Source organism: Talpa occidentalis, unplaced genomic scaffold (assembly GCF_014898055.3).
Source record: "Talpa occidentalis isolate TD23 unplaced genomic scaffold, MPIMG_talOcc4v2.1 talOcc4.7, whole genome shotgun sequence".
NCBI classification, from domain to species: Eukaryota; Metazoa; Chordata; class Mammalia; order Eulipotyphla; family Talpidae; genus Talpa; species Talpa occidentalis.
The window spans coordinates 29,581,732-29,593,126 of NW_023605083.1; the positions used below are offsets into that span (position 1 = coordinate 29,581,732).

The window sequence follows — 11,395 nt, forward strand, 5'->3', positions numbered from 1 at the left end:
GAGAGTATATTTACATAGCCTCTAAAATCCTTTTCTTTTGTAGCTTTCATACACATGAAATCCCATATTTTCATACATACTAAATCTTGTATTTTAAGTCAAACACTAGATTTTTTTAAATGGGTTGTTTATGAATTATAAAACGAAATTTTTAAACTGAATTTCAAAAGAAATTCCAGTTAGAAAGCAAATAAGGAGAAGTAACAGAAAATACAATATGATATAGTGATTTACTATTTTATTTAATTCATACAGCTAGGTTTAATTTTAACACATCTCCATGGAAGATAGCACATTCAGCGCAATGGATCAGAAATAAATGCTCTGCAATTAAAATTGTCCTTACATTACACATCGATTTCAGGATGACACAAAGGGCATATAGCACTTTGCACTTGACTTTGCACTAATACTTACATTTCCTAGAGAGTGAAGAAAGCGGAACATGTTGTGCACTGATTTTGTTTTTGTATTTTCTTTGAGTACCCAAACAAAATGCCCCACTCACGTCCAAAGTTCCTATGTAAAAATGTGCAAACTGGAAAAACCAAAAGGAAGCCACAACTGGAGTCTGGAAAAGACGGGACTTAATGCCATTGGTGGTTCTGTTTGTCTTAGGGAAAAAAGTGTCCAATTTTTCTTTTTAAATATATTGCAGTGAACCCAAATTTGTGGTTGTTCCACAGCAGGATTCATTTACACATGATTAGTTCCGGCTTTGCCTGGTGGTGAGTTTGAGTGCAAGTTCACAGCCCAGAGTGTGGGACCCTGGGTTGCTCAGCACGCCAGCTTAGCTCCAAGTGCATCCAGCAGAGTAGGTGCCAGGACAAGGTGAGGTTGCTACTCAAATGGCGGATGAGGTCCCTTCTCTGCCCGAAAAACTGACTAATGACATCAGCCTAGAGCCCTCTACTCTGGGTTGACACCCTAGCAGCTTCGCAGCTGCAGACAGCTGCTGGCCCCACAAAGAGCCCTTACTGGGAGGGCAGCCGCTGGCACAGTTTTGCTGCTGCTGCTGCTGCTGCTGCTGCTGCTGCTGCTGCTGCTGCTGCTGCTGCTGCTGCTGCTGCTGCTGCTGCTGCTGCAAAATCGTTCGAGCAGCAGCGGCGGCGGAAACGTGAAGCAAGGGGGCATTGACCTGGGCATGCAACAGGCACGACGGGTGCTGGAGCAGGTGGCAGTAGCCCCACGGCGTCGGCGTGGGCTGCATACTCTGCGCAGCCCGGGTTGCTCCCCTCCTGACCCCTTGCATGATACTCTCAATGCTGAAGGAGGTGCATCCGCCTCCCGGCGGTGACTCCGGCCCCTTGTCCTCCTCCCAAGGCTGGGGGCGCAGAGAGGGCTGCAGCCCCGGGACGGCGCCGCGGATTGCCAGGTCTGCTAGCTGCGTTTTCTCCAGCGCGTCAGCGTAGGCAGGAGTGGAGAGCAGTACATAGCGAAGGGGGTGAGGGTGCAGCAGCGCGCAAGGGTGGCACCCGGCAGCCGCAGAGGAATAGGTCCTGGGAATAGGATGCTGCGGCGCCGGGGGGCCCAGCAGCAGGCTCGGGTAGGGGCCGCTCAGGGCGGCGGGCGCGGCGGGCAGGGGGAAGGGGTGATGCAGCTGGGCTCCGGGCGGCGCGTGGTGGCGCTTGAAGCGCTTCCTGCGCCTAAGGAAACTGCCGTTGTCGAACATGTCTTGGGAGGCAGGGTCCAGGCTCCAATAGTTGCCCTTGCCGGGATGGCCCGGCTCGCGGGGGATCTTCACGAAGCAGTCGTTGAGCGAGAGGTTGTGGCGGATGCTGTTCTGCCAGGCCGGGAACTTGCGGCGGTAGTAGGGGAAGCGGCCGCTGATGAAGGCGCAGATGCCGCTGAGCGTGAGGCGCTTGTGCGGGCTCTGCAGGATGGCCATGGTGATGAGCGCGATGTAAGAGTATGGGGGCTTCACCGGCTGAGGGACGTCCCGAGAGGCCGACGCAGACTCGGAAGTTACCCTGAACTTGGTACCAAACTCCAAAGGGTCGCTCGGGCCTTCGCTCGCGGTGCGCTTTTGGGGAAACGCACCCGCGCCCCGCCGCGCCCCCTGTGGCCCCGGCTGGTGCAGCTGCTCTAGAAACTGCGGGCTCCCCTTGGCCTCCTTGTCTTCCTCTCTCTCATTCTCGTCTTCATCTCCCTCCTCTCCCAAGATATCGATCTCACCTTCTTCCCCGTCAGATCCCCGGAGACTGCGTGGCGGGGTAGCTCGAAGCCGCTCAGCTCTTGGCATGTTCATGGAGGAGCAGGTTCTGCAGACTAAGGGGAGGTGTGGAGCCGCTCACCTGGTTCCTGGTGGGCTGGGTGGAAGCCTGGGTTAAGTGTCCCAAGAAGCAGAAATGCTCGTGGTTACCCTTTAGGAGTTTTCTTCTGCTGGTTTCTCCTCCTTTCCAATACCCTCCAAAAAAGATGCACTTTATCTTTTAGTAAAGCATCGTGGAGTGCCTGTGTGGGATGAATTCTCCCTCCCCTCTCCTTTATACCTCTACCTCAGAGCAGTCCCACTTCCTCTGGAGGCAGTACAAGCAGTCCAATGAAGAGGGTCCGCTGCGCAAACAATGACACGGGAAATAATCTTCACCCTCCTCCTCCTTACAACCACTCACCTAGGAAGATGCTCCACTCCTCAGATTTAACCAGCCAATAGTTGCATAGGCTCTGTTCACTTGCTTTTTAAATCTCCGAAACAAAAGAGGTAGGAAATTACACCTAACAATCTCTGGCCACCTGGATTTTGGGGCCTATTTCCTCGAAGACAGAAAGTGTGTGTGTGGCAGGGGAGGTAAGGGGGGGGGGGGCTGGAAAGGCACTGAAATGTATATGGTGTTTGACTGTAAAAGAATGTGTAACAACACAAGTATGTTTTCCTATTTCCTAGTTCATTGTTCACCAATTTTCATTGGTGGATTCTGTCCTGATCCAGAATGACAAGCGGAATGATTTTTAATGTTTTAACTGTATCCTTAAACTCAAGGGGGTATAAGAGGGTGTTATATGGTTCCCACTAATCCCCACTCCAGATCCTTATAATGTTCTCCCTGACTCAAGTTTTTGAAAAGGCTGAGAAGTCCTGGCATTAAGCTTCGGGAGTTCAAGGTAGAAGAAAAGCAGAAGGACTAATGAGAAGTTTTCTTACAACAGTGATTGTGGAGCCTTGAACAATTAGCCACACTGAAATTTATTTTATACCAAGATCTTGCATACACTGGCTTATATAACTACAATGGGTTTCTGCTCCCCTCCCTCTCTACCTCTCCCTTCTTTAACACACACACACTCACCCCATTAAGCACTTTCTCTAATAAATAATAAACTTAAAACTTAAGGGAGGCAAAGAAGGGCCTGCAGTTTCAGTATCTTTATATCACTAGGTACATTTCCCACACTGGTGAGGAGTAGTAATATGACAGACAAGTTCTGCTTAACACACTTGACATCTTTGGAAGTAACAAGACTTTTAGACTGACTTCATTTAAATCAGCTCAGAGACCAAAGTAAGAGTATAGGGGAATATAATTTTATATGTTATATAAATAGGGATCATATGGTAAAACACCAAGCCACAGTTTATATTCATAACTTAAAACCCATCTACTTATGAAAAGACTTTGAGGTGGCACCTAATAAAAAGGCAGCATAAAAGAAATGGTTTAGGCTATTGTCACATAGTTTGTAAAAGACAATGAATTTTCAGTGAGGTATCAGAAACCAGATAAAAGGGCAAAATACAACCAAAAGGCACTTACTGCCTTCAGGATAAAAAGTAGCTTCAAGTAGCTAGTTCCTTCAGGATAAAATTTTGAAACAGCCTCCTTGAAAGTCTTTTCTACATTCTTAATCTCTCCTCTGGAGGTGTTTACCCTCTAAGGCTTCAACAGCTATATGTAGTTTGAAGTAGGACAAATAAAAGAGGTTGTTAAGCCTAATAGATTTGTGCTTGAATCCTGAATTTACCAATTACTACTTGTGTGATCTACTAAACTAAGTTCTGAAGGGTCAAAACAGGTGTCTTATTCAACCTTAGATTCCAGATGCCTTCTCTTAACCCCCTGCAGGTAAGGCACATTGCTTCCATCACCAGAAGAATCCAATTACCTGGAAAGGGAGTACTGTTAATTTTCCTAGAGTCAACTTCTATGGGGATTTGGCTTATTTAAAAATGAAAAGAAAAGGGCACTTAAAAATAAAAACCCAAACAAAAAACCAAGTTTCATTATGGAAATATGTCAAATGGGGTACAGAAAACAACTGAGAATTCCCAATGGCTGAAGCTGAGATAATTTGAGCAAAAAAATAAAGTATCTATGTATCCACACTTATAAAAATAAATGAATAGTAAGTGGGAGAAAAGTAAAGTTCTCCTACAGAAGAATTCCAAATAAGTTATGTAAGTACTCTGCCCTTCAGCATGACTACCCACTCTTACTGTAGGCAGGGCATTGTGATTTCCTTCCAAGGAGTAGAGTATGGAAAGTGTGGGAGGGAGTGATGTTACAGGGGAGAAGCCTGACAAACACATAACCAGGCGATCAGGTAGACAATGTCATCAATAGTCATCATTCATGCTGACAGTATATACTATGATGAAAATGACACCCTGTGATAGCCTCCCCCAAAACACCAATCTAATCATGAGAAAAACATCAAATCCCAATTGAAGAGTATCCTATATATCTGATCAGTACTCCTCAAAACTACAAAGATCTGATAAGTTGCCCTTCCGAAGGGCTCTACCTTTTTGCCTGTATTTTTATTTTGTTCATAAATTATTTTAGAGGTGCTTTGTCTTGTTATTTAATTTTTCCCAAAATGAAATATTTTTCAGTGATCAGAGCCATTATCAGTTTAATAAAAATACAGTATAAAATCTAAACGAAAAACCAGTAAAGTCTGCAAAAAGTTAAAACATTATCTAGGTTTGGAAAAACAGGTGCTTTCAGACACTATTGAACTAAAGCAAAAAGACAGAGCCCTTTGGAAGGACAACTTATCAGTATCTTTAAATGTGCATATCCTGGAAGTTAATGATTCCACCCTTATATATTCTAGAGAAATATTCCCAGATTAAGAGTCAGAAAGTGAAAGACTGTTTCTGGATGGTTTCACCCTTGTATGGTATATAAATAACCAAAGAATACAAACTAGAAAAGCACAACAAAAATAATTCTTAGATTCTGTGAAAAATATACTGGTTAACAGAGGAAAAGAGGGGGAGGGAGGAGAAGGGAGGAGAAGGAAAAAGGCAGAACACTGGCATTGGAGTTTCGGTGGAGGTTGAAAGAATTCCACTCTCAAAAGTCACCACATGTCAGAGGCTTTCCATACTACTCAAACTAAAGTCAGTCTTTATTCTTATCAGCTTGCTTAGGGTTACCTCGTATTTTCTCACATCCCTCCACCAAAATGTAGGCAGTATAGGAACCTGGCCTTTCTATGCCACGTGCAGTTTCAGCTCCAGCACTAATACTTGGGCAAACTGGAAGCCCTTAATAAAATAAATAAAATAATGCCTTTTAAAAAAATGAATGTTCCTATGCTATACTATGAACTACACAGCAGTTAAAGAGCAAGCCATATTTATATGCAGTGTCATGGAAAGATATAAGACTAATAGTTCACTTAAAAAAAAAAAAACTAACACTGTAATATATATTGATGTCTTATTTAAAACACACACATTACAAAAATAAAACCTTTCTTTGAGTATATTTATGGCAAATTCATAAGTTTCCTGAAGAAACAGTTGAAACTATAACTCTAATCATGGGGAAAAAATCCACTCTGGGAAACAATGTTAACCATAATGTGTGTGTACATGACATGAAATGTCTAAAAGCATACACATTAAATGGACAACATCGCTTACCTCTATGAAGAGACAATGATTTAAAAGAGAAAGGGGAGACTGATTTCATCTGTAATGCTTGCATTTTCACAACACAAATATACTGTTACCTAATGAAAAATATTTAAGGATAATTTAGAACATTTTAAAGGAAAAACAGTTTATAAAACTGAGTTTTATAAACAGATTTTAAAGAATATAGACTAAAATACCTTCAAACATTTTTCTCACAACAGGATAAGAAGTCCTTTCCTCATGGTGTAGAACAAATGAATTGAGACACTTATTTGGCAGAAAACATTATAAGTATTATTGTTACCACATTAATTACAAAACGAATTGTTAAAAAGAAGAAAACATTTATTTAGTCTCTGCTGGATGTCTGAAGCTGAGCTAGGTGCCTTTATTTAGTCCTCACAACCACCTTGAAGGTTGGTGTTATCAATGTTCTGTTTATAAACAAGGAAACTAATGCAGAAAGTACTTTGCCCAAAATTACATAGCCAAGAAACAGTAAGACTGGAATTAAAGCCTAGATATGAATCAAAAACTAGCTAGAATTTCTTTTGAGGAACTTGCTACCATGAAATAAGCATATTCTTTCAACTTTAAATTAAGAGAATGGATTCAAGGGGCAAAAGAATGAGTATAAAGAAGTTACATTTAAAAGGTACAGAATACAGGGTAAGACAGATAATTTAGTCAATTAGCCTGCCTCCAACCACTGGAAACATTGAATATTCACAGTCATAACTTTTTAATTTAAAATTCCAGAAGAAAAAAATCAAAAACAATTTTGATAGCTTTCTCTGATATTTAGCCACCTAATGCTTTTCTCTTACTACTTAAATATAGTTATGCTGACCTGGAGAAAAGCTATTGTACATTTAGATACCAATCACTTAGGTGAAGACTTAAATTATTCAAAGTTGCCTGCAATTATATCTGAAGTTCTATAGCTTTCCAATTTTTATTTTATTCTGAGAATTAGAGAAGTTAAAAAAAACAAGATAAATTTAATATCAGTAGTAAAATCTACTTTAAAGTTCTAATTGGAATCTTCTAAATATATTACAAAGTGAGTGACTGAAATTTCATTACACTGTCTACCAGTAAGGCTTAGAATTGATTCATAATAAGGTTCTTATTAATTTCTTTGATAACTATTTCTTCCACTAATAAGCCTGTAGCCACAACAAAACTTTTATTTCATTTAATAAAAGTGGTGAAAGATTTCTAAAAAAGTTTTGTTAGTAACAAAAACTATGCAATCAGCTGAAGTTTAAGGAAAAATGACAATGTTAATGTAAGTTTTTAACATTATTTTAAATAACTTCAAGGGTGAACTTCAGTATATGTAAGCTCCAAAGCCAATTTATACTTCAGAGGGTATATTTTATTGCATGATGTCAAATGTTTTACAGCACTGATTTACTATTGTGTATTCTATAAATAAATATTTAAAAGTACAATGGAATTCATTACAGAAATAATGGAAAGTGATGATTGAAATACGCCATGTAGAAAACTTATTCCCAATTTTATCATCCAATCATTTTGATAAGAAATACTTCAAGTATTATAAACAAACTTGATCTTCTTTAAAATCTGCTGTTCATCGCTTTTCTTTTTCTGTCACAGTAGCTATAAATAGTTGTTTAAGGATATCCTTATCTAAATACCTACCTGCAAACAGAACAAAATAAGGTGTAAGTATATTGAAATGATCAAAATGACACAGTTCACTTATCAATTCCAGATCATTAAATGCTTGATGATCTAATTTATAAAAACAATAATAATTGAGTGATTCCTTCCTTAACTCTCTAGTTAAGTTCCTCAAAACCAAATTGGGTCATGGATTAATCACTTTTCTAAAACTGAAGAGTAACTGAGTAATATTCCATTGTGTATATACACCTCATCTTTTTTATTCATTCATCAGTTGATGGGCATTCACATTGTTAGCAGTTCTTGGCTATTGTAAATACTGATGCAATAAACATAAGGGTATATATACATACATATATATCTTTAAATTTGTGTTTTTTGGATACTCCAGGTAAATACAGATGAAATCCTGCCTTTTGCAACAACATGAATGGACCAGCAGATAATTGTGTTTAGTGAAATAAGCCAGAGAGAGAGAGACAAATACCATGTAATTTCCCATATAAGTGGTACAGAGAGAAAAAAAAACAAATTAACTAAATAAAAGAAAAATAAAATTTTGGACTATAAGATCACTTATTGGGTACCAGAAGGGAAGGGGAAAGAAGGGTGGGTAAATCAGGAAAAAGGGGACAATGGCATGGTGAAGAAAAGAATTAGACTTTTAGTGGTGACCTTAATGTAGAATATATGCAAGCTCATTCTCAATGATGTATTGCTGAAATGTGTTATAATACAATGTTACTTCAATGAAAAAATACAATTTTAAAAATAAATTGAAGAGTAAAAGGCCTGAGTTCTTGTGAATTTTAACACATGACAAAGACAAATATATTAACCACAAGTTTATATAGGTTTATAAAAAGGGTTCTGATTTGTGAATATTGCTTAAGCAGTACATTGTATCTCTAAATACATTTTTTATTTTGCTTTAGAAATTTAACTGTCACTCACCATAAGAACCAATCGATTTGTTCTTTCAGCATCATCTTTCCAGCTCACTGGAGTCTCCTCCAGATCATACAGCTCATGGACACCTTGGACAATCACTTGCTGTGCTTTGTCTTTGATTGACACCAGTCCCTACTCAATAAAGAATGATCAATTTGGTCTTGGTTCAAATTTAAAAGCAGAAATTGAGCATCAGAGTTAAAGGATTAATTATTCATATTCTTTTAAAATACAAACTCATAAAAGAGATACTGTTAAGATTACTTAAATCCAGTTATTTGTGCATTGAAGAAAAAGTTTTCTAAGGTTTCCACTATTTGTTTAATTTTACTATTTAATTTTTAATTTTTTTATTTTTTACATCACTGTTCATTTTTAAACAGTATTTGCTTCCCCCCACCCCCTCAGGTGTAGTCCCCATAGAGTTTCCTTCACCAATGCACCCGTGCACCACCACCTCAGTCCCCTGTGCCTTTCCTGCCTCCCTCTGATACCTCTCCCTCCTCCTCCCCTGCAGTATGTCTCTGATTTATAATTGCCCATTTTTTGCTTTGTTGTGTTTTGTACTGTTATTATTTTTTTACACTGATGTGATTTCCACTATTTGAAAAACATTTTTGTAACATGTTCAATTCCTTGTCCTATATAAAGAAGAAATCAGGTGCTACTGTTGTGATAATGAAACTAGAGTAACCACCAATACAATAAAAAAACATAAGGATGTGAACCATTCAAGTAAGAGCACATTGTAAAAGAAAATCCAGAGCAAAATACAAGACAAAGGACTCACAGAAATGGAGCACACAGAGTAAGATGACACACACCTTAGAGACAAAAGGGGAAGGAATGACTCTATCAGTGGTAGAAGGAGGGGGGCAGAGCAATGACACATCTCTGTCCTTGAGAGGGTAGGAGGTCAAGTGTCCACTCTCCAGAGTGGACCAGGCCCCATGTGAGAGGTGTGCCCCAACACTGCCAGCTCTGTGGCCTGTCTGCTATTTACATGACCCTCAGTACAACAGCACATCTCAGACGGGCACTTTGGAGAGGTGATCAGGGTGGTAGGGCAGGGCCTCCTGATGGGGTCAGTGGCTTCATAAGAGGACAGAGCCATTTCCCACTCTGCCACATGGAGGCAGAGGAAGGTGGCATCTCTGAGCCAGGTAGAAAGTCCTCTTCAGAGCCCAACATGCTGGCTCCCACAACCCTAAATCCCAATCTTCAGAACTGTGAGAAAGAATTGCTGTTTAAGCTTCCAGCCCTTGGTGTACACCTGTGAGCCTGAAATCACAGATTCTGGGACAGGGTTATGTGAATCTGTAAGGGAACCAACAACTGTAGAGTGACTGAGCCTCTCTCAGATGTATTTTTAAATTTTTTTCAATATGCAGTTTATATATACAGTTGTAACAAATAAGACTATTTTTAAAACAAAAAAATGTTTCTATGTACATTGATTTTTTAAAAACAATCCCATTTTTAAAGATAAAATTTATTATATATATATTAGAGTATTCCTTCAGTTATTTATCGAAACAAAAGGATAATATGCATATCATATTCTACTGATTATTCTACTTTTAAAGATTTTATTCTTGTTTCACAGTTTTAGTGGGAAAATTTAAGAAGTTAAAGGATTCTGGCAATAAAGATTTTGTTTTTGTTTGGGTTGCAATAAAAGAATACAATAAAGGAAAAGAAAATAAAGGAAAAGAAAAACTATTAATCTGGATCATTTTATATTGATCTGAGAAATGAGGCACAAATTATCTGATAAATTAGCTCCTGTAGGAATAAAATGATTTCTTTGAAATGCTTGTTAAACATATTTGTTATAATATACATAATGAGAAACAGTAAGAGAAGAAACACTCATAGTTACTCCCAATACACAAATTTTTTTTTAGATTTATTTATTTATTTATATAAGAACTGGGGTACAGGCCAGATGCACGGAAGGATTCACCAGAGAGGATTCATCAGAGACAGTGCAGGGAACAGAACAGGTGGGCTGACGAAATACACTGGTGAGGGGAGCAGCGGGCGAGACAGGAGAGGTCTGCCACGCCATGTGGGACCCTCGCCGGCCGGCCGGGATTGAACCGGAACTGCAGAGACTGTGGACGGCTTCACAAGGGGAGGCCCTCAATACACAATTTTTGTTCATTTCTGGTTTAGTCATACATTTTGGGTGTGCTGTTTCAGTTTTTCTTTGCTGTGTGAGTATTGTTTTTTGCTTTTTTCCTCCATTTTTTGAGATACAAATGACATACATAACACTGCATTAGTTTAACATGTACAACATAATGATTTGGTTGTTTTTTTTGCTTCCAAAATTTTAATTTTAGTATGTAATAACATACCCTTGGAAAGAATTACCTAAGCCTCAATTCTGTGTTATTTGCTTTGAAGTATTAGCTGCTACTAGAGTCAACATTTTAGACATATTATTATAAGACTAATACTTTGTACAGGAAAGAGGAGGAAGTCTATACAGATATAGACTGTACTGTCACAGAATCCACCATTGTTGATATGATGAGAGGAACACCAAAAGAATCAAAAAGGACAACTTAGAAAAACTGCCATATACCTAAGGACAAAAAAACTGCTACATACCTAAGGACAAAATGTGTGGTGGTGAAGGATAAGCCAGTGAACTCTGAAATGGTCTTGGTAGCTACTAGTATAAATGTCTGAACAATTGGTTGTTGAAGTAACATGCAGCCCCCTAACCCCAATTAAATAACAGGGATCAGAGTAGTTATAGGATGAATTTGTGCTCTGTCAGTTAGAATTATGGAATGAACATGGAGCTAAGTCATTAAGTAGTAGAACGATCTGGAATAGACTGGAATTCACCTGTGTTGCTCGGCAGTGCTAATCCCAGCAGACCAGGGCAGGGAAAACCAAAATAGT

At 39.2% G+C, this 11,395-nt stretch overlaps 1 protein-coding gene across 1 annotated transcript; it reads right to left on the reverse strand.

The window, feature by feature from the left end:
* Nucleotides 1–927: 927 nt before the first annotated feature.
* LOC119231865 (forkhead box protein D4-like 6) lies at nucleotides 928–2,817 on the reverse strand. The gene is given in 2 exon segments (XM_037493674.2): nucleotides 928–1,368; nucleotides 1,370–2,817. Coding segments are annotated over 2 exon segments (1,320 nt in total). The 5' UTR covers nucleotides 2,249–2,817.
* Nucleotides 2,818–11,395: the final 8,578 nt, after the last annotated feature.